The sequence below is a fragment of the Octodon degus genome, unplaced genomic scaffold (assembly GCF_000260255.1).
Source record: "Octodon degus isolate 3935 unplaced genomic scaffold, OctDeg1.0 scaffold00089, whole genome shotgun sequence".
NCBI lineage: Eukaryota > Metazoa > Chordata > Mammalia > Rodentia > Octodontidae > Octodon > Octodon degus.
In genome coordinates, this window is record NW_004524665.1 from 2,155,379 (window position 1) to 2,178,817 (window position 23,439).

The 23,439-nt window shown below is 53.3% G+C and overlaps 1 protein-coding gene across 1 annotated transcript; it reads left to right on the top strand.

Moving 5' to 3' along the window:
• Positions 1-441: 441 nt before the first annotated feature.
• On the top strand, positions 442-11,577 carry Itm2c (integral membrane protein 2C). The gene is made up of 6 exons (XM_004637387.2): positions 442-626; positions 7,314-7,454; positions 8,868-9,053; positions 9,877-9,987; positions 10,119-10,269; positions 10,662-11,577. Exons 1-6 carry the CDS (start codon positions 510-512, stop codon positions 10,751-10,753), a joined length of 798 nt encoding a protein of 265 aa, XP_004637444.1. The 5' UTR covers positions 442-509; the 3' UTR covers positions 10,754-11,577.
• The last annotated feature ends 11,862 nt before the right edge of the window (positions 11,578-23,439 follow it).

A 23,439-nucleotide genomic window follows, 5' to 3' on the forward strand; every position in this document is an offset into this window, starting at 1 on the left:
AAAGAAAGAGGTAGGATGAACTTGGAGCTCAGAGACAAGGCAAGCACCTAGCACGTGGCCTGGATGGTAGTAGGTAGAGCTCGGGCTCACCAGCGAGGACCTCGCTACGCCAGGCAGCCGCAGGGGGGGGAGGGGACGGGGGGGGGGACGGGAAGAGAGTGGGCTGCCAGGGGACCGGGGTCTTTGCCTGATGCCTGAATGAAAGAATGGATGGATGGATGGATGGATGGATGGATGGATGGATGGGAGCGCGCGCGGCGGGTGGCAGGCGCATCGGCTTCCCGAGGGCTCCGGGGACGCGCGCGGGCTCGCGCGGGCGCGCGGGTAAGGGGCGCAAGCGCTGTGGGCACCAGGGCCCCCCGGGGGCGGGGCGGGCTGGGGGTGGGGTTAGAGGCCGGGAAGCTCACTGGATCCAAACTTCCGGTGCTTTCAGCGCACGGATCAGCGGCAGCAGCTCGGAGAGGCTGCGCGGGTGGAGCTGAAGGGAGGACGCGCGGGCCGGCGCAGCCATGGTGAAAATCAGCTTCCAGCCCGCCGTGGCCGGCGTCAAGGCAGACAAAGTATCGGCGTCCTCTCCGGCCCCGGCGCCCGCCCAGGCCGCGGAGATCCTGCTGACGCCAACTAGGGTGAGAGAGGCCGGGGCGCAGGTGCGGGGCTCGGGGCGCTCGGGGACGTGGCGAGCCCGGACCCGCGAGAGGAGCGGGGAAGGGAGGTCTGTGATGGGCGACCTATCCGCAAGTGGGGACCAGGCTTGGGTTCCGTCCTCGTGCGTCTGCTCGAAGCAGGAGGTCTTTGGTCCCTGCTCCTTCCGTGGGAAATCGCGCAATATCTCTCCCAAGAGTGGAGGAGCCCATGGACGCCGGGCGGGCGCCGGGGTTCGCTAGTGCGAGGAGCTCTGGTCGGGTTTCGCGTCTGGTTCCAATCAATGGGAAAAGGACCGCGAGTCCAGTCCCCAGATGGGTGAAGCGAGGCTGCTGGGATGTCGTTTCCCCAATCTAGAGCGGTGGGACCCGACTGGTTGGAGAATTAGTCGGGGAGGGGTGCCCACGGAGGGAACGGGGTTATGGAGGTTTCCTCCCGAAGGCGGGGAGCATGTGCTGCTTTTCCTCGCGGGAACCGGCAGGCCACAAAGTGATGAAATGGAAATAAACCAGGGCCGGCCCGGCCGCACCTCTGGGAAACCGGGGTCCCAGGCCTGGAGTTTTTGTCCAGCGCACCCCCGCTACGTCCTCCTCCCCTGGAGGGGACCCCGCGGCCCACTTTGTGGGGGTGGCACAGTGCGCTCCGCCTGCGTTCAAGCCTGGAGGGGAAATTTCCGCCTAACTAGCTGCGCTGCACGGAGTGTGACCGCGGAGGAGCCCGGAGGGACAGGACGGGGGCGACGGTCTCGAGCACACACATCCACTACCACCCCCTAGAGGCAGGTCTCAGGTCAAGTTCAGTGGCTCTGGTTCTATCCCGCCTGGGGCTCTGGGGCCTAAAAGAGGAGCTGGAGAGGGCCTCAGAAGTGGAGGCGACCCTGGGTGGGAAACCCACTGCTCAGAGCGGCGCTGCCCACCCCCACCCCCACACCTGTGGCGGTCACTGCAGCAGCCGGCGTCTACAGCGACAGGATTCCAGCGACCATTCCTCACCCCAAGCTTGGACTCAGCGTGCACCCCAGTGCACCCCACATAGAAGACAGTGGCTTGCAGCTTTGAAAGTTTGCTTTGTACTCTAGACCTCGCTGTCTCCACCGCGGGAGCCAGCCTACTCCCTTCCTCTCCTTACTGGGAGGAGGTGGGGCCCGGACCCGCCAGGGAGAGGCTCCGCTGGGCTCTTCCCGGCTGCCTCTAGCAGGAGCTGGCGCCCAGCTAAGACTGGGAATCTGGACCCAGCTGCTGGAAGCCGCGAGGCTTGAGCACAGGGAGGACCAGGCCAGACCATGGAGCCTGTAATTCCCACTCCTCAGCGGGTCCACAACTCTGCAGGCGCTGCACTTTTGGATGACCGCCTGCCTGTGGGGTTAGCAGGATGGCCGACTCCCGTGGGGGAGGTTTCAGATTTTCTCATTAACATCTGAAGACTTGATGATTTTAGTGTATGAAATAAACTAGCAATATACAGGAGCTGCCGATTTATTAGCATGTATAAGCACCAAAGCATACACAAGGGGCCAGGGAGATGGCTCAGTGGAATAAGCCCTTCCCTGGCAAGCGCAAGGGCCCCAGTTCAATCCCCAGTTGTGAAAAAAAAGTATACACAAAGCTTGAAACTCAGAGAGAGAAGCTGGCTGAAATCCCCTTCCTTCTTTTTTCTGTTCCTGCGTCCCAGTTTCTCTTTTCTTTTGACGTTTCTGCCCGTTTTACAATATCTATTATACGTTTGGGACCTTATTTAATCTTATTTAATCCAAAATGGTGCAGATGAAGTTTCTCAGGTAAGAATCCAGAGGAAGTGTGTGATCACCTGGAGCCAGGCGCAGGCTGCGGTGTTGTCTTCCAGGGAGATCTTGCCTAGACAGTTGGGGGTGGGGGCTAGAGAAAGCCTGTTGTCATGCATGTGCCTGCCTTTCGCTTAGGGCCTAGGGCCGAGATTCTGAACGCATGCAAATCTCCCCACAAAGGACAGCTTGTCTCAAGCGGTCCTCCTCTGAGGCCCCTCTGAATAGTTGTTTGGAAATATGCTCAAGCAGCCTCTTTGGCGGTGGTCTGGTTTGATCTCCGTTGCCCGCGTGGCCTGGGCAGTAACTGGCATCCAGCCTCGGACTTTTATTGGGCTCCGAAGCCCTCACACAGCAGAAAGTGGAAATATCAACATCTGAGTGGGAGCCAGCCGAGTGCCTCCCCTACATTACTTATTAGCAGTGGGGAGCTTGAGGCCAGGGCTGTCAGAAGGAGGAATTGAAGTCCTGGCACCTTGGGGACAGAGCTGTGAGTCTCTCGGAGCTCACACGGCTTGCCAAGGCCTTGAGCTGGTGGAGAGGAGTATGTGGGTGTTGCCCGCTGATGCCAGATCGATGCCAGATCGATGCCGGACCCGAACCCTTGGATGTGCCCTTCCGGGCCCACCTGGCCTACCAGGGAATTACTCCTCCACCCGTTCTCAGCCCTGCACTTGGCCTCCCTCCTGCCGCAGCAGTGGTGGGCCCCGAGAGAGGGCCCGGGGACAGCAAGAGGCTGGGTACCTTCCAGGGCAAGGCATTAGGATTTTGTCCCATACTCATAGTGAGGCAGAGGACAGTACCTCCAGATCTCTTCTGCCTGATGCCGACCCCAGAACACTTCTTGATGTCTGAACTGGACTTGAAGTCAGGGTGTCCCAAAGGTGAGCCCTAGAAAGACCTTGTGAGGAGCTGAGGAGGGAGCCAGAGCCCTTGGGCCGCAGCAGCTGGCTTATGAGCAAAAGCCTGGAACAAGGGGCATTTTGTCTCCAGACCTGAGGCTGAGAGGAAGTGCTGGTGGGGCCCAGCTGCGGAGCTGCCAGTGGTGTTTGGACTCAGATAATGCAGCAGCCCTGCTGGGCAGCCTGAGCCCCTCTACCCACTCTGCCTGCTTATGTATGTGCGTGCGCGAGTGTGCATAGGCGGGTGTGGGCATGCAGGCTCACCGGGGCGGGGGCGTGTGAGCGAGACAGACATGCTAACCCCAATCATCTGGGCTCTGTGCTTTTCTCCTTGACATTTGCCTTTGATTAATGGGCCCTGCGTGGCCCCCTCCCCCAGTCTACATACCTGCAGCTCAGATTTCACTTTCCCAGCCTAGCCTGGCCCAGGCCCCTGGCCAAAGGTGCATTTGGGGGAGGGTCCCAGCAGCCCCCACGCCCAAGGTTTCTGAGTCCCTTCCAGGACAGGGCAGTGACTCTCCAAGCCTGGGTGTTTGGAGGGAACACACAAGCAGGATATTTCGGCTTTTCTGGCTCTCTTGCCCATCCCTTTCTGCTTCTGGGCTGCAAGTCTCTACGGGGAGGATGGGTTGTTCCTATACTTGTGGTAAGCACCTCTGCCAGCCTCCACCCTAACTGCTCTGTCTGTCTGTTACTCTGGAGAGTGACAGTTCTGGAGACAGCCTGCTAGGACAGAAGAGAGCTCTAGGGTGCAGAAAGCAGATTGTACTGCTCTATAGAGATGCCACCCAGAGGGTCAGGGGACTAGAGTGGGGTGCAGGAGTGGGACCCACCCACGGTGTGCAGCACACAGTGCAGATCCCAGAGACACCGGTGCTGTTGGGCCCCTGGGCTGTGTGTGCAGGGACCCCAGGCATCTGATCACCTGCCACCCCGGCAGGGCCTCTATCTCAGGTGTGCCGATGGGCACCCTCTCCTCCCAGCTGGAGCCTGCTGCCCAGAAGAGGAGAACAGGACCGCATCGAGGGCTATGACCGATGAGAGTGCCCTGACTCCAGCCTTGCCCTGGGTTTCTGGCTGGCTGTCGCGCACCCCCAGGCAGCCTGCAGTTGTACTTTAGCCCATTTGTGGCTGATTTATACACTGCATTCCCTCCAGCCACGGAGTCTACTGCGCTCACCACCAGTGTGCCCCTGGCTTTGCTAAATCCTTTCCTAAGCCCCACTGTGGACCCCAGTGAAGCCCCTTCAGGCCCCTCAATGTCTGGCTCACTCACACACCCAACACAAGTGTGCAAGGAGGCGCTTTGCTCCCAGCACCCGTTGCTGTGGCAACAGTATGTAGATTTTCTTTCTAACCGGAAGCCCCCAAATGCCTGACAGTTGCTAACAGCTCCCTGTGGGGAGCAGCATTTCCTGGGGCTGCATGGCAGCTCCCTGATGCCTCTCAGCCCTCAGATTCTGCCCACCCCCACCCTCCAGCTCACAGCCAGCAGCCAGGTCCTAGGCAGGGCAAGTGTCCCTGGGCTTTGGCATTTGAGCTTTGACCTTGGCTGTAGTGTTGGGTCCAGCAGGCAAAGGCAGCGCTGGGCCTATGTTAGCTGGCAGGGACATTTGAGTTATCCTGTCTCACCTGCCCTCCCTTCATTGCCAGCCCTGCTGCCCCACCTGGGGGCTTCTAAGGACTCTAGCCACAGGGCCACAGGATGAGTAGCTGGGTGACCTGGCCCCAGTGGGTGTTGGCAGATGTCAGCGGCAGGCAGCAGAAGAGCCATTTGTCAGCGTTAAGAAATTTCACAAGCTCATCCATCTGAGTTTTGATCACCTTAGTGTCTGAGATGAACAAACAGGAAACAGATGGACAGAGAAACAAGGGAAGTTCTTGATGTGCTCAGGACAGGAGCCATGTACGTAGCGTGATGCTCAAGGGCTGCAGAGCTGAAGCTGAAGCAATATTTCGAGGCACAGAAAGAAATAGGGGCTGGTGGGATGCGGCCACCTCACTGAGGGCTGGAAGCAGTGGTTGTCTCCACCCAGGGCTGGAAGCAGTGGTTGTCTCCACCCAGGCCTCTCTCGTGGAAGACCCAGGGCGCCATCTGTGAGCCATCCTGGAAGCTTGTTCCTGATGGGGCATCCGTCTGCATCCTCACTTACCTTCCCAACGCAGAGGTGTAGACGGCTTCCTCCAAAGGGCAGCTTCTCTGGCTGTTCTCTCATCTGCGGAAGGCTGCAATTTCTCCAAATAACCTCCTGGAAATATGCCAGAGAGACAGACTGGAAGAAGGATGTTTTGATGCCCTTCACAGCCCTGGCTATGAGCGGTTTTAGAGGGGTAAGGTGGGGGATCCACACCTTCACAGTGACTGGAGCCTCTACCTCTCTCTGCCATACCTGGCCTGGGCCCCCAAGCACTGCCACCTCTTTCCTCTCCACCCCACCCGCTTCCATGCTCAGTCCTCATCCATCACTCCTGACCACCAGGGAGCTCAGGTCCACAATGAAGAGGCCACCCCTGTCCATTCTGCTGCCTCCCTGGTTTTCCAATATGCAACAACAGTAGCATAGCCCAGGGTCGCAGCCCCAACATCCATCTTCGGGGCCACCCTAAAAAGGAAAGGCCTGCTTTGGAGCTGCTATTTTTATCTGGTACTTTATCCTCCACAAAGGGCTTTCAGGTTCTTTGTCTCTTTTAATCTCAAAATAAAACCCTGCTGGGGTGGAAGTGGGAGACAGCAGGAGAGGCTACAGTGCCCTGTCAGGCACCCCAGACTTCCCAACTCTGGGCCTCTAAACCTACTCTGGGCTTTGGGGGGCCCTGTGCCCTGTAGGCACCTGTGGGTGCCTTGCAAGTCTGGCTCAGCCACAATAAAATCTGCTGGAGGGCTCTGGAGGGGCAGAAAGCCCCCACCGCCTGGCGTTGGCTGTGCAGGCACCCTGATGGCTTGCTCCTGTGAGACAGGTAGAGCTTGATGGTGGGGTATGGTGTCGCCCGCCACTGGAGCCAGGAGCTCCATCTGACCTGGTCATTCCACAGCTGGGGAAACCAAAGCCCAATAAGTGCCAAGTGGCAGAGCCAGTAAGAAACCACAGGCCCTGGGCTGGATCCCATTGCCCTTCCACAAGGGTGCCTCAGTTTCTCAAGGTTTAGGCTGTGGAGACTGTATCTGGGTGCCAAGGAGACCAGTTTTGGGCAGGCATCATTGCCAAGGTGCTCACCAAGCTGGGCAGGGTAGAGGCACAGATAGAAAGCCATCTAGGGCCACCTCTTGTCCACTGCTTGGGGCAGAGCAGTGCTACTGAGTTCACCTTCCTGCCCTGCCCCGGCAGCTGAAGCAGAGAGCCAGATGTGGCTGGCCAAGCCCCAGGCATGGCCCCTTGGCAGATTCCTGGCAATCTGCTCACCACTGCTTGGCACCACAGAGAAGAGGCAGGCACAGTGGGCTCTAAGGTCAGTCTTGCTGCCCGCTGCTGTGTGCACCATGAAACCTTGTGGAAAGAAGCACAGAGCTCAAGCCGAGCATGGTGGTGCATGTTTGTAACCCCAGAACTCAGGAGGCTGAGACTGGAGGGTTGTGGTGAGTATGAGTCCAGCCTGGGCTACAAAGTGAGCTTAAGGCCATCCTGAATTGCATAGCAAGACCCTGTCTCAGAGAGAGAGAGAGAGAGAGAGAGAGAGAGAGAGAGAGAGAGAGAGAGAGAGAGGGGGGGGCGAGGGAGGGAGGGAGGGAGGAAGGAAGGAAGGAAGGAAAGAAAGAAAGAAGGACTCAAGTTGATGTAAAGAGGGCTGAGAACACAGATCCTAGGGGTTGCTTCCAGGGTGTGGCCTCTAACTTGGAGGAGGAGGCTGCATCCTTCCAGTGACCTGACTGTTGTGTCTTTCTCCCAACCTCCCTGGGCCCCACCAGAGGATGGTCTGCCTTAGAGCAGGGAGGGTTTCAGGGGACAGGTCCACAATCAGGCGCCTGGCTCACCCAGCCCTGCTCTCCACAGGAGGAGCGGCCCCCCTACCACTGCCCCAAGAAGGGGGGCTCAGTGGGTGGCGTGTGCTACCTCTCGATGGGTGTGGTCGTGCTGCTCACAGGCCTCGTCTTCGCCTCCGTCTACATCTACAGATACTTCTTCCTGGCTCAGGTAACACACTGACCCAGGGCTGGCCTGGGGTCCCTCTCACACCCTCACTCTGGGGCATTCTTACCAAGACTCAGGTCACATAGAAGTGGGTACCTATGGTCCCACTCTACTCTGGGCACGGATGGGGGATTGCAGACCCAGAATAGCAGAAGGGCTTCTAAGATGGAGCATGGGCTGCGGGGCTGGCTGCCTCAACCCTGGTCACAAGCCCTGGGGCTGCAGAGGGCACCTAGACCTGGGGAGAGAGTGTCGCCATCTCTGGAAACTGAAGGGTACAGTTGTTCAAAGTGGCTCCCATAGCAGGGCATGGTGGTACATGCCTGTAATCCCAACATGCCTGTGATCTCAGCACTCAGGAGGCTGAGGCAAGAGAATTGCCTTGAGTTTGAGGCCAGCCTGGGCTACAAAGTGAGCTCAAGACCATCTTGAACTGCATAGGGAGACCCTATCTCAAAAAAACAAAAACAAAAAAGAACAGAAGTAGTTCACGAGGATCAATAAGCCTAAGTGCAACTACTGGGGAATTTCAGGGTGACCCAAGGGTGGGACTTGCCAGCCACTGCCAACCCAAGTGGCTGCTTACCATTAAGTGTTTAACTGTTTATTGTCACTCAGCTTTTCCAAGATGGAAACTACTGAAGAGTTGTGTCCTTTGGGGCTTTCCCTAGAGACCTCGCTGGGCACTTCCCACCCTTCAGAGCTTCCTCAAGGCCAGCTTCCCACTGGTCCTAGGTTTCCCTGGGGAGGGGGGCTGTCTTACCTTTGCAGTCATCACCCTCAAACCTCCAGCTCCTCTCACTCATGCCCTCCTGGGGCTCCTCAATATGACTGGCAGGCAGTGCGGCCCCCTGGACAGTTGGAGCAAGCTTGGTGGCCAGCCAGGCTCCCCCTTTGGCTCCCAGGGGCCTCATGAGTCAGCCTTCCTCCCAGGAGCACTGGAGGAAGAGGATCAGTGCCTGTGACAGCTCAGGCACAGAGGTGGCTAGAGTCTGCCTGTGTGGCCCATAGCTTCTCACCTCCCTCATATGCCCCCACCCTGCTAGAGAGACCCCTAGGGTGCCTGCTAGCCAGCTCTTAAGGTTTGCCCTGGAGGCCCCTCCACAGAGGGGCCAGGGCTGGTCAGTCCCCTTCAGGCTGGCCCACTGCAGACTCAGGGACTCTGAGGCCAGACCGGACCTGGGCATCATCAGGCTTCAGTTGGAGAAACAGAGGCTCAGGGTAGCTTCGCACCTGGCAACTGGCAGCCCCGGAACATCCTCGCCTCCATCTGCACGGCCACACATAGCCTTCTCTGAGCCTCAGCTTGCCTTTTACGGCTCCCACAGGCCCTTGGGCGTGAAGTGGCCAGGTAGGTGGCAGTGGCTGTGCCAAGAGCACTGCGTCACCTGTTTCTCTCCCCTCTGCCCTGTTCAGCTGGCCCGAGATAACTTCTTCCACTGTGGCGTGTTCTACGAGGACTCCCTGTCACAGGTCCAGACTCGAATGGAGCTGGAGGAGGACGTGAAGATCTACCTCGAAGAGAACTATGAGCGCATCAACGTCCCTGTGCCCCAGTTCGGTGGTGGGGACCCTGCAGACATCATCCACGATTTCCAGCGGGTGAGGCCACACCAGAGCCTGGTGGTGTGGTGGGAGCAGGTCCTGGGTATTTGTTTCTCACCTGTGTGTAGTTGATGTGTGTGGTTCGGTTACTAGACTGCTGGAGACATTGCCTTTATTATGCAGAGATGCCGTCCTTACTGAGGGCAGGCTGGAGTGAGTGGTTTTCTGATGGGGGCCGCAGGGCCTCATGTCTGCTGCACGTGATCGAGGGGGGCACCCACTGTCGGGTGCCCCAGTGTGCAGTGGGTGGGTTTTCATGGCCTGGCAGGCCGAGGTCTGGGGCAGTGCAGCGCTCTCAAGGGTCTTTTCCACCCTTTCTGGTCAGTCCATGCCCCCTCAGGCTCCCGCAGTCCTCCTCCATGGCTGTTTCTGAGCCCAGTGAACCTAAGGTCCCAGCCCTCTTCCCTGAACTCGCATCCCAAAGCCCAGTAGAGGTGGCAGCACTACCTGTGCTCTCCACATCCTGGGTGTCCCATGAGGTCCTGGGATAAAGCGTCTCTCACCGATATCCAGGCTGTCTGTGGGAACATCACACATTTGACAAAACACACAGTTGGAACTTAACTGTGTGCCTCAGACCTCACCCAGGGCTGCAAACCCATGAGGCAATGGACAGATGGGCAGGGTTCTCTGCCAGGAAGCAGCCCCTCCTGCAGACTGAGGCCAAGTGAAGCAGATGTCCTGGAAAGTGGGCACTAAGGAGCATGGGGGCCCAGGGCTGGTGGGGTGGAGTCCTGGGCTCTGTGGGCGAAAAAGGCTCTGCCTGTGGCTCACGCAGTCGACCCTCACCTGGCGGAGACTGAGCAGTCTCTCCGTGCAGGGTCTCACCGCCTACCATGACATCTCCCTGGACAAGTGCTATGTCATCGAGCTCAACACCAGCATCGTGCTGCCCCCACGCAACTTCTGGGAGTTGTTGGTGCACATGAAGGTGAGCGGGGCTCCCTCCATCCTTGCTCCATGGAGATCAGGGCTGGGCTGCAGGCCCCTGGGGGGTGAAGGGTGGAAAGCAGGGCCAGCCCTGGGTGCTGACCTATGCTGTGCATCCCCCCTCCCATGCAGAGAGGAACCTACCTCCCGCAGACATACATCATGCAGGAGGAGATGGTGGTGACGGAGCACGTCAGTGATAAGGAGGCCCTGGGCGCCTTTATCCACCACCTGTGCAGTGGGAAGGACACCTACCGGCTCCGGCGCCGGGCCCCCCGGAGGCGTGAGTGCTGGGCGCTGCCCTGAACTCCAGATCCCTGCCGTCTCTAGCAGTGCCTGCTCCAGCTGTCCCACTGCCGAAGTGGCAGTAACAACTCTCATCACCCAGCACTTAGTGTGCCAGGCGCTGTTTTATGACCACCAACATTATCCTCACTACCGTTCTAGCTGTCCTTCGAAAGATGAGGAAACTGGGGGATAGAGAGATTAATAACAGCCCTAAGTCCCACAGCAGGTACAGGCAGAGCCTGCCTTCGGATTCTGGGTGCTCCCCCTTTCCCTGTGCCAGGTATCTGGTATCTTCCCAGGCTCCCACCCCTTTGGCAGGCACAGAGGGAGGTGCCTTTGCATGCAGGGAACCAGGGCTCACTGGGATTTTTTTCCCTGCTTTCCCAGGCATCAACAAGCGTGGGGCCCAGCAATGCAACGCCATCCGCCACTTTGAGAACACCTTCGTGGTAGAGACCCTCATCTGCCAGGCACTGTGAGCCCACCACCCTACTCTGCCCTCTGGCCATTCCGGCCCCCCTGCCTCGCTTAGCTTGTACTGTGGATGCCTTCCCGTAGCTGTGCCCTGTCCTATTCTTTCCAGGCCCACCCGCCTCCCTGTACCAGGGCTATGACTGCCCGGACCCAGACTTTACTGATTTCCTGGGGCCTGGGGGAAAGAGGATGCTCCAAGATGGTTGCTGTGCCCCACCATCTTCAAATTGGACCCCAGTGTCTGGGCCAAGGGGTGAGATAGGCAGACAGGGTGGGGTCTCCATACACACTTTGGCACAGGTGCCTGGGCTGGGGCTGAGGGTGTGCCTGGGGTTGGACCCACCAGTGCACAAGGGACAGTGGCTGTCCCTAAGTTCCCTGGGCCTCTGTCAGTGCCTTCAGCCCCCCCGGTGGAAGCCAGGGTTGGGGTGGGATGAGTGAGTTCAGCACAATATTCTCCGAGTGGAACCAAAGAATTGAGGGGCCAGGCCCCCTCCCTGGCCCCTGAGAGCACAGCTGGGTCCCCATGGCGGGGACTGGCAGGGAGGTCACTTTCCTGGGCTGCAGCTCTAGGGAGGGGCTGGGCATGGCTGTCTAACCCAGGGCTTTGTGACCAACGGAGCAGGGGGGAAGCCGCCCAGTCCCCACACCCTGCCTCCTCCAGCCCCTGCAACAGGACCACACTTTCTGTTTCCTTCTCACTTTTGCATGTTTTTACTGATGATCCAGACGCTAACTGTCCTCAGCCCCAAGCCACTGGGTGCCGCCCAGAGAGGCAGCTCTTACATGCTTTGTATATTTTCTCTATTTGATCTCTTTTCAGAAGTATCTGCAGAAAATAAAAGTCTTTTACTTCTGGCTGCGACCCTGATGTGTCAGGTGGGGCGCTGGTGGGTGGACCTCATGGGGACAACAGTGGAGAAGAGGGCAGGCCTTGGCACCTGGCCCCGGAGGAGGCTGCAGCGTCGTCGCCTGCACCCTCACTCAGGGCTCTGTGAACCTGGTGGGGCTCGCATTTCACAGGCGGAGGGAGGGAAGTGCACCCGGGACCGGGCAGCCTGGCCAAGGTCAAGCTGCTTTTAGTGCCTTAAACCACCCTGGACTGCTCCGTGTGGCAGGTGATGTCATAGCACGCATCCTTCAGCACAAGGACGGTGTGGTGTCGTGTTCTGCACAACACCCAGGCTCTGGATAATGGTTCCTGGTGGTGCTGAACTGAGGTTGGCGAGATGGTCCCAAGCTCACATTCCCAGCCTCCATTCCAGCAGAAGGGAGGCTGAGGCAGGAGGATGGCTGGAGTTTGAGGACAGCCTGGGCTACATAGTGAACTAAATGTGGTACAGTCAATTCTGATGCCCTTCAGGTGTTCCTGTGGTAAATTACAGCAAGGGGAGGGGGCCTCCAGGACAGGCACTCGCCCTGCAGGCCTGAGGTCCCAGCACCCTCAAGGCACAAGCATCACAAAGACTAAACGGCTTGAGGATTTGGCATAGCAGAGGAAGATCTGGACAGAACTCGGGGGAGCCCAGAAACTGACTTAAATTACAGGGCTATTTGATGTGATTCCTGGTTACAGTGGCATCTGGGGACTGGGGGATGTGTGGGTTATTTTTAATGGAACAACAGACCAGCCTCATCGACAAACCTGAATTCTACTTCCTTGCACGATGTAAATGCCGCATGGATAAAAAGTTTGAGCTAGGGAATGAAAGTACTTGAAGCTGGACCAGCACTCCAGGCAGGAGGATCACGTGAACACAGGCGTTCGTGGCCAGCCTGGAAACAGCAGGACCTTGTCTCAAGGAAAAAATATTTGAAAGAAATGATGACTTAATCTTCAAGGAGAAATGGCCTTTCTGTTTCTTTTTCCGTGTGTGTGTGTGTGTGTGTGTGTGTGTGTGTGTGTGTGATATTTTTGAGACAAGGTTTCCCTGTGGATCCCAGGCTGGCCTTGAACTCACAGATATCCTCCTGTCTCAGCCACCTGAGTGCTAAGGCTGCAGGGGTGCACCACCATACCTGACAACCCTTCTAAACATGATACCGTGTTAGAATTTATAGACGAAAAGTTAAACTTACGATATAGCAAAATGTACCATGAGGGAGATAGGGGGAGATGATCTTCAAACATGACATTAGAAAAGCCACTTTCCTCCAAGTACAAACTTTTTATAAATCATGGTGAAAAATGGATAATCGAGTAAGTGGGCAAACCTAGTAAAGGTCTGCGAACCCACTGGCCACCTTGTGGGCAATCCTGCTTGCACCAGCCTGGACCTCGTGGTCCAGCAAGCGCTTGGTGAGTTTCCTGATTCTGCGGTTGGTAGATCCACTGCTCAAAGGGTAAATTCTGTGCTTTGCTTTCAGCTAGAACCTGGCTGGGACTGGGGACCCAGCAGGACTTGGCCTGCATGGCTTCGATCACCCACAGCTGGCACCATTACCCTGAAACGGAACTGGGGGGGGGGCGCAAGAAGCTACTGATCCTTGAAGACCTTGGAGCAGAAGTCCCAATGTCACTCAGCCACATCCTGCTGCTCAGATATGAGAAGAAACTGAGTCCTCCATGCTGGAACACACTAGAGACTGTGGGCAGCCTGTGCTCAGAGACTCCCCTGTCACGCCCACCTCTGCCCTCAGTCTTCCCACTTTGATGGCCTGCAAAGACTGGTCAAGACCTGAACTGGTACACAGACACTTGTTCTTAATCCAAAGACAACCTTGAGCCTGTAATTTCAGCACTGTGGAAGCTGAGGCAGGAGGATCACCATGAGTTTGAGGCCAGCTTGGGCTCCATTCTTCAGGCCAGCCTGAACTGCAGAGCAAGATCTTGTCTCAAAAAACAAAACAAAAACAACCTTGAAGGTATATGTCAGTTTCCCACATGTTGATCAATCTTCTATCCATTAGCCAATCCAAGTATTCTTATCCTTTTTCTGAGATTATTCGTAAGTGTATGTCATATATAAAATCCCCGGGGCCAGGGAGATAGCTCAGTAGAATAAGTACTTGCTGGCAAGCACAAGGGCCTGAGTTCAATCCCCAGTTCCACAAATAAATAAAATCCCCTAATGTAGTTTTGCTTGGACTTTAGTATAAAAATGGTGAGAAAATACTGTACATAATTTTTATTCCTTGACTTTCTCCCTCAATCTTATGTGTCTAAAATCCATCTTTGTTGATACATAACAGCCTGTTATATTCATCCGCTGGGTTAGCCATTTAACAATGACTGTTCGGCTTCTTCTTTTTTTTTAATTTTTAGACAAGGTCTCACTACAAAGTCCAGGCTGAATTTAAACTCACAGCAGCCCTCTTGCCAGCCTCCTGAGTGCTGGGATTACAGGCATGGGTTCTTTGCGAATTCTTACCATTGCAATCCCCTGCAAACATTTTTTTTTTTTTATGGTGCTTCATGTGCAGCTAACAAGAGTTCCTGACTGCATACCTGGAAGTAGGCCTGCCGGGTCATGCAGGGAGCAAATGTTCAACTCGCAAACACTGCCCGCTCCGCAGCGGAGCCTGTCCACATTCACCCCATGCCGCATTCTCCATGCACACCCTTCCAGCGCTTCAGGCTGACCATGCCTTGCCAATGGACTGGAAGTAAAATGGTGTTGTAGTCCGTTCCACAAGGGAAAAGATATAACACAGGACACATCATTTATAGGATTATTTCATAATACTCACCCAAAGAGTCAAATCCAAGAATGTAGGAGATCTGTTCACACACTAGAAACCCAAGGAATCCAGCTGAGGGCCTGGAGCCCACAGCAGTGCCCTCCCACGAGTCCAGCTGGAGGCCTAGAGCTCACCACAATGTCTTACACAGGTCTGTATCAAGGATCTGTGCTAGGCAGGCCCACAGGTCAGTGGTGGGAGCTAGACAGTCTGCACCAGCAGGTGAAGGATCCGTGCCAGCAGGCGCTGGAGCCAGGAAACAAGGACGGAGCTCCCCCAGAAAGAACCTCAACCATCCTTAGCACCAGTGAGGACTTAACTCCTCAGACCATGAGAACAGCCAGCTCCTATCAGGAAAGCCAGCACCACAGGCTTCTCCAGGAGCATCCACAGCACGCCATCTTCCCCTCCACTTCTGCTGCTATGCTGCCGGCTCAGTCCTCAAGTGGGCCCTCCACGCCCAGCGCCGCAATGAGTCAGCTCAGCTGGGGGCTGGGGGCGGACCAGTGGTTAATCCACCACAGGTGGCGTTTCTTTAGGGATTTAATTCCATCTCTGATGAGTAGGATTGTGGGGCAATTCTCCTGGCTTACCCAACCTTGCATGGCTCTGTGTGTGTGTGTACGTGCATGCGTGCTTGCGCACGCAGGATCCTCTGCTGTAATTTCCAGGTGTTCTTTGTCTACTTTGCATTTTATATTTTGTTAGCTTTTCTCTAGCAGCACCATGTGCATTCTTTTTTTTTTTTTTTTTTAGAACAGTGGATTGAACTCAGGCCCTTGCGCTTGCCAGGCAAGCGCTTATTCTACTGAGCTATCTCCCCAGCTCCACTATGTGCATTCTTGTCCATTTGTTCATACACACTTTAGGAGCAATTACCAAGTTTCATGAAAATTTTTCTTTTTATTGAGACAGGGTTTCTCTGTGCATCACAGGCTGGCACCAAGCTCACAGCAATCCTGCTGCCTCAGCCTCCTAAGTGCTGGGATTATAAGGTGCCACCATGTGTGGCTGAAAATTTTTCTTAAAGTTCTTACTAGACTTGTATAAAATCTATAGATCTGCTTGGAAAGAATTGAAATCATAATTTCAAGCATTCCAATCCATAAACTTATTTTTAAATTGTATTCAGGTGGGCGTGGTGGTGTGCACCTGTAGATCCAGCACTTGACAGCCGAGGCAGGAGGATTTCCTCCAGTTTGAGGCCAACCTAAGTAAACTGCATAGTGACTTTAAAGCCAGCCTTGTCAGGGTTACAGTGCCTGCCTGGAAAGTGCAGGGTCCTGATTTCCAACACACACACACACACACACACACACACACACAGACACAGCCTGCACTACCTAGTAGGACCCTGTCTCAAAAAACAAAACGAATGTATTTGGACCTTTAACATCTTCCAATATAGTTTTATATTTGACTGAATAGAGGTCTAGCAGATCCTTCATTAGACTCCTATATTTGTTGTGATAATACATAATTACGAGTATTGTTGGTGTGTAGAAATTATGGAGGATGCGTGGGTGACTCCCTGAAGGAGGCACCATTGTCGTCATCGTGGCTGAGCCTGACCCTATTTCCACGTACTGATGTGTGCCGAGCAGGCTAAGACTTTTCCTTTTCCCTTCAACTGGCTTTACACAGCATGTGTGGGTTCAGCAGAGGGGCTTGTGGTAGTCTTTATGTGGTAGTCTTTGTTTCCCTGGAAGCCTCGGCCGTTAGTCTGTTGTGAGCAGGACTAGATGGGACAAAGGGCCGGTGCTCCATGCTGTCGCTGTCACCTGGGATGGAGCCTCTAGACAGAGTCTTTGCAGACCCTTCTCTGCACATTGCAGAAGTGAGCTCAGGCCTCCTCCCCGGCCCAGCCCACAGCACTCACCTACTGCCCACCCCGTTCACAGTCACTCAGCCCCAAGCCACTCCTTTCTTCCTGACTGGATTAAACCCGGGTTAAGCCCTAGGTGGAAGCCTTTGTTCTGGATGGCCATCATCATGGCTGGACTTAGGACCCCTGGGTTCCCCTTAACTCCAAATATGCCTTAGGGTCCTTCTTCCCATCATGGGCTGCACCGGAAGTGGTAGATTGGAATTAGCTCACTGTAATGCCAATAACTTCATGAGATTACAAATATAAACTTCCTAGGGTGAGACAAGGAGAACTGAGAAAGTCTCCATATAAAAATGTGAGGCTCCAGAGTGCTGGGATTGTCAGTGGCACAGCACCTGCCTGGCAAGCACAAGGTCCTGAGTTCAATTCCTGGGACCAAAAAAAGTGATTTACTGACAAAGGATCTACAAACTGCGGTACAGGGCTTCAGGGTAAATCCTGAGGGGATTTGACTGACCTTGGCAGATACAGAAGTTACACTTCTTGTTATGTAGGTCTTGCTTTATCTTGGTCTTAACCATCCAGCAGAAAAGTATAAAAACAAGGTATAAAAAGTAAAGCCATGTTAATATACTGAGCTGTAAAAGGCTCAAGTCAACAACTTCTGACATTGCCAGTCCTACGGATAACCCACTACTATTACAGACTACTGAACTATGTTGTATTATTTTGCTGAATTCAAGCACCTACAATATTTAAATGGCAATGGAATACCCATCTCTGACAAAACTAAACGAAAAAAAGGGGGATACAAATGAGGAACCACTTTCTATCTGTATATACAAAATAGTTAGGATAGATATACAGCTACTTTCTCTTAGTTCAATGAGAAGAAAGATTTGTACTAATAGTGTTTGGACAGAATATCATGTCTGCATCTTGTACGATGAATAACCATTACGAAGACAACAATATGCGATGTATTAATTATTGAAATTGTCCTACTAATCGGTTTTGAAACTGTCTCATTGCTATTTGTTTCTCAATAAAATTAATTTTATTTATTTTTTTTAAATTATTTTTATTTTTATTTGTGTGTGTGTGTGTGTGTGGCCAGCTCAGCCCACCAGGGGGCGGGCTGGCTGGCATGTGGTGCTGGGGATTGAACCGTGGTACCTGTGCTTTGCTAAGCTTGTTCTAAGTAGGTGCTTTAGACCACTGAGCCATCTCACCAGCCCCAATAAAATTAATTTTAAAAAGTGATTTATTGGGATAGGGAGATAGCTCAGTAGAATAAGCGTTTGCCTGGCAAGCACAAAGTCCTGAATTCAATCCCCAGTACGGCAAAAAAAAAAAAAAAAAGTGATTTATTTTTTAGCATCGGTCCAGCAAATTCACCATGCTGGCTTTCTTATTCCAAGAAATTAACTGAGGAATCTTTTGTGCTTCCTATATAAGCAATTCCATTGATTTTGTGTAAATTGTGTTCTATTTGAATAATTAAAACCTTTTTCTTGTACTATCTCACTGGCTAGGAGCTCAATCAGCGTGACAATGGCCACAAATCTTGTTTTATTATCAATATTAAGAAAAACTAATCTTGAATGTGGTTTAGCTTTGCATTCAGGAGACTACTCTTTGAGATTGAAGAAGTTCTCTATTTTCTTAAAAAAATGTTTCTTTAAATCAAGAATTGAGGCCGGTGAGACAGCTCAGTGGACTAAGCTTTAGGGAAGTGCAGGGACTGGGGCTCGATCCCCAGCACCACATGCCCTGCTGGCCCCCAGGCGCCCTGAGCCAGCCATGGAGTCTGGGCACGGTGGCGGCGCACACCCGCAACGCCAGCACAGGGAAGGCTGAAAACAGGAGGATCACTAGGAGCCGGGGTGCATAGTGAGACCCTGTACTAAATATATGTTTTTTAAAAATCAAGAATTGATGGCTCATTTTATCAAATGGTTTTTCTTGCATCTATTCATGTGATTTAAAATCATTAATTGATTTGAACATTATGTATTTCTGTACTTCTGGATCCTATTTGTTAATATCTTGTGTAGGAGCTTGGGGTATGTTTCTTGGTACCTCTGGCCTTGTTCAGAATTTGTGTTAAAGTTTTTCTGATCTCATACAGTAAGTTGGAAAAATTGGTCTAGTGGGGTTCTTGTTGTTTGTTTTGGTACAGGTTGGGCTTGAACTCACAGAAATCTCCCTGCCTTGGGCTCCAGAGTGCTGGGATTGTAAGTGTGCACCACTGGGCCTGAATTTCCTTTGCTTTTTAATTTTTTTTTTTTTTTTAATTTACTTAGTGGCCAACTCAGCCCACCCCAGGGGCGGGTTTGGCATGGCATGTGGTGCTGGGGATCGAACCATGGTTCCTGCTCTTTGCCTAAGCTTGCCTAAGTAGGTACTTTAGACTGCTGAGCTATCTCACTGACCCTCTTTTGCTTTTTTTCTTTCTTTTTTTTTTTTTTTTTTGGCGGAACCAGGGATTGAACTCAGACCCTTGCACTTGCCAGGCAAGCACTTATTCCACTAAGCTATCTCCCTGGCCCCATCTCTCTTTTGATTTAAAAAAAAAATGTTTAATACCTAGTTTTCTCTCCTGTATAAAAGTTCACTTGTACAAATAATGATAGTAAGGGGCCGGGGAGATGGTTCAGTGGAATAAGCGCTTCCCTGGCAAGCACAGGGGCCTGAGTTCCATCCCCGGTTTGGCCAAAATAAATAAATAAATAAATAAATAAATAACAAATAATGATATTAAATATAATATCAAATTTAAAAATTCAGTGTCTCTGACCCGGAAATTTCAGTGCTATAAATTTATACTATGAATGTACCCAAACAGGTATACAAAATACATGTATAGGAGGGTATTTATTGTTGCACTGGTGAGAAATTGAAAAACAAGGTCCTTCCATTACAGACTTGGTTGAAAAAATAAGTAAAATATTTTGTTCCCCTTACAAAGAATGAACCCTCTGTGGTGGCGCACACCTATAATCCCAGCACTTGGGAGGCTGAGGCAGGAGGATCGTTTCAAGTTCAAGACCAGCCTGGCCTACAAAGTGAGCTCAAGGCCAGCCTGAACTGCATAGTGAGACCCTGTCTCAAAAAAGACAAAATAAAAATTAAAAAAGAATGAGGTAGATCTATGCTGATGTGTAAATTGCTCTAAGATCTATAAGTAGGGTAGGTGGTATAGATGAATGGGAATTTTTAAAGAGACAGCTGTATGGAGCTGCACTTTTTGCTTCTGCACTTTTTGCTTCTGCACTTTTTGCTCCCTTGAAGTCATGGAACATCAGGGACCTCTGGGAAGTGGGGCTAGCAGTGTTAGGGCTAGGGCTAGGGTTAGGGCTGGAGCTGGTGCTAGCAGGGTTAGTAATTAGGGTTAGGATTAGGGTTAGGGCTTGTGCTAGGGTTAGGGTAGGCCTTTGTCTTTGCAGTCTCTTTGAGAACCTGTGTGATCCTTGTACCTTGCCTGGAGGAAGTCCTTCCTTCCTGGTGTCTTCTGGTCTCATCGATTTCCCCTCTGGCTCTTGAGATTCTTTGCTGTCCCAGAAAGGAAGCCCTGTACTAGGTCCCATTTTGATCAGAAGAATAACGCAGTTGGAAATGTTAGGCTCACATATACCAGAAGCTGCGCAACCTCCTGCCCGTGTTGCCTTGGAGACAGAGCCTGGGTGGTCTCCATGGAAACCATCCTCAGCCTCATCTGAAGGAGTTACCACCCACCTTTGCTGAGTCTTGCTATTCAGAGACCTTAAGGCTGCAATAACTGTTTACGGGGAGATGCGGGGATGACCTGACTCCCCTGGGGATGAGGGGAGGAGGACGCCGTGGGTGTCAGTGACGGGGATCACCCAAGGCCACACATGCAGTGGCCTGGGGGGTGCAGCGAGGGCTCCACATCCGGACGCCCAGGGCACTGGGCTCTGCCACTGTGGACAGCTGTGACTCTGGGCCTCAACCTGCCCCTCTATTAATTGGGGAGTTTGGATTAAGTTGTTCTGAAAGTCTTTTCCTCCTTCCACAACAACATGGTCTGCAGGTGGCCTGGACACACAGGCTCTGAGAAAGGGGTCCTCCAAGAAGGGAGTAGAGGTCCTGGGGGTCACCTGTGTTTTGGAGATGAGGAGGGCTGGCAGCAAGTGGCTGAAACAGGGGAAAGAAGTTGACCTGCGATGGCCCAAGGGCAGCAGGAGAGAAGGGAGGCGTTTCCAGGTGCGGACCCCGAGGGCTACAGGGGGTTCCTGAGCCTGGGGATGGGGCCTGAAGGGAGACAAAGTCCAGGGCTGGGAGAAAAGGGGACGGACAGCACCCAGGAGGGTCGCGGCCACCCACTGTGGCCTCACCTCCTCCTCACTGCTTGCTGCAGCCGCCAGAGAACAGAGAGAGAAGGGGAGCAGTGAGCCAGGACTGCTCCTGCTGCCTGGGTAACGGCTTCGAGGAGCACTCAGACATTCTGGTGATTGGGTATGATCCAAACACAGTCTAATTCTTTTTTCCCCACTTCTTTTGTTAAACTTATCCCGTGTGATCAATTTTTTTATCCTAGATAAAATCAAACGTAGACATTCCTCGGGTCACATTTAGCCACAAGAACCTGATTTCAGTAATTACACTTTCTAGAAAGGTTTTTTGCTTGTTTGTTTGTTTGTTTGTTTGTTTTTGCAGAACTGGGGCTTGAACTCAGACCCTTGCACTTGCCAGGGAAGCACTTATTCCACTGAGCCATCTCCCCAGCCCCACTTTCTAGAAAGGAAAAACAATTGAGATGCAAATGTCATTTGAAGCTAAAGCCAAAGCCGCGGCGCCCACTCACCCTAGACCTACGCCCAGGGAAGCCAGCTCCTCCGTGCCCTGTGCACCCACTTCCTTCCCACCGCTGGGCTCCTGCATTGCTGGCCATGGGCTGAGGGCTGGTGCAGGCCTGGGAGGAGGAGAGCAGGCAGCTGAGCCCTCCCCCACCACCCGTGTGCGCTCCTCACCCTACAGCTCTACCTCAGCACCGTGGGTGCTTCTGCCACCTACCCCTTTTGCAACGCCTTTGAGTAACTCAGAGCAGCCTCGGAGGCGGCCACACGTGTGCCGGGCTAACCACTGCAGCAGCTCCAGCTGCTTCTGGAACACACCCCTCCTCCGCACAGACAGACCCAAGCCCAGCTCCTCACCCTTAGCTTCCCCCAGATTGTGAAGCATACGTGTACACAGGGGTCTCCCTCCCCAACAGCAGGAGCCAGGCATTGAGCCCTCCCGGCGGTCCCATGGGGCCCCTCTAGTAGGCACCAAGGGGTAGGTGGCACCTTCCGGCCGTCCTCCCCTTAGAAGTGTTCTCTCCAATCGGCCTTCAAGGAGAGAGCTGGGTAGAGAAGGTAGGCAGGAGTGGCAGGATCAGATGGGGTTGCCTCCTATGCAAATCCTCTGCTTTGGAATATTGGCCTACAGTCTTCCCCCTTTTGATTAATAGGTTATCAGGGAGTGGCTCTGTTATAAAATCAGCCCTCTCTGGTTGGCTGGCTCAGCTCTCAGTGTGATGTCCTCCCCATGCCGTGGGCCGGCAAGAAGGACAGCACCAGAAGGCACACAGGTGCAATACCATGCACCTGACTTCGAGAACTGTGAGCTAAATAAACCTTTTTTCTTTATACATTATCCAGCCTATGAAATTGTGTTATAGCAACAGAAAATAGACTAAGACAGGTGCTAAAGAAGTCTCTCTGGAGCCAACATCAGGAGATGGAGAGAAGAGGACTCAGGGCTCTGCCTCAGCTACACTGGTAGCCTCTGGGCTCATTTTCCCTTCACCTGTGTAGTCTTATTGAGGCTTGGAGGAGGAGGTTGGGAAAAGGAAACAGGGGAAAGTCTCATTATCCTAGAAAGAGTTCAGGCCTTGCAGGCTCCCTCAGCTGGTTGTAGAGCCAAGGGTGGGCTGGAGTGGTGAGTCTCTCCAGGGCGGGCTCTCTACACCCGACACTGCTGTGCTATGAGTCCAGGCAGTTGTGTGTTCCAGGGCTCCCAGGGGTGGAGGGTGTTCCTCTGCATCTGAGATGTGACTGGAAGGCTACACAGCCCCACCTCAGGTGCTGGGCCCAACCTTTGGATGACACCTTTAGCCATCATTGGCAGTAGTAGTTCATCCTTGGGATGGTGCTGGGACGGTGGACTTTGGGTGACCAGGATCCCATCTCTTCCACTTCTGGGCTAGGGATTGCTTTGTTTATCTAATTTTGGCTTAGTTTTGGTAGGGGATTGAACCGAAGGCCTTTGCACTGAGCTACTTCTCTGACTCTTTTTATATTTTATTTTGAGACAGAGCCTCACTAAATTGCCCTGGTGCGACTCAAACTTGCTATCCTCCTGCCTCAGCCTCCCAAATGTTGGGTGAGCTGTCTTTATGGAAAATGCAAAGATCTGGTTCTAAGAGCTTCCCAGGCTCAGCTGGTTCCATTAGCCAAAAGCCTCAGTTCCCAGACGTGGGCACTTGGGCTCCCCCCAGTAAGGAGGCTAGGTCCCCAAGGAGAGGAGCAGACTGCCCCAGAATGGCAGTCTTCTATTGGTTGAAGCAATTATGGGTCCAACACAGGTTCCAGCTCCACCCTCGGCATGAAGGAATGGGGGGTTCCTTATCTCTCTAAATGGATGGTGGTGCACATGTGTAATCTCTGCCCTCGGGAGGCTGAGGCAGGAGGATCACAGCAAGTTCAAGGCCAGCTTGGGCTACACAGTGAGACCCTATCTCAAAGAACAAAAAATAAATTATGCACATAATGAAAGAATTCAAAATTATATTAGTCCTGAACACGCACAGGGCGTTTTCTGGGCAACAACAGATGGTGAAAACCTTCAGCTCCATTAGTCCTTGGAGTGTCTGCCTCACCATTTTCTGTCTGGCCCCCTCCCTGTGCCAGTGTCTTCACCCCAGCATCCCTTGGGTCTTTCCTCCCCTTCTCCCTGTGGATATTACAAAGCCCCCTGAAGACTGAGGCAGCTCCTGGGGGGTTTCAGCTGTCCAGGTCGGGACACTTTGCCCAACCCTGCAGGCCATGCTAGCACTGTCCTCCTAAGCTCCTGGTGCCTCTTATAGTTGCAGAGCCCTAGCTGAGCTCCAGGTCCCTGCAAAGGGCTTCTCTTCCTAGTAAAATTAGCAGTAGGGAAGCAGGAGAGAGAAAGAGATGT

Bases quoted from the DNA above. Each gene is read 5' to 3' on its own strand.
- Itm2c (XM_004637387.2), top strand. From the start codon at position 510: ATGGTGAAAATCAGCTTCCAGCCCGCCGTGGCCGGCGTCAAGGCAGAC. The intron at 7,455-8,867 runs GTAACACACTGA...TGCCCTGTTCAG, and splicing joins GATACTTCTTCCTGGCTCAG to CTGGCCCGAGATAACTTCTT. The intron at 10,270-10,661 runs GTGAGTGCTGGG...CTGCTTTCCCAG, and splicing joins GCGCCGGGCCCCCCGGAGGC to GCATCAACAAGCGTGGGGCC.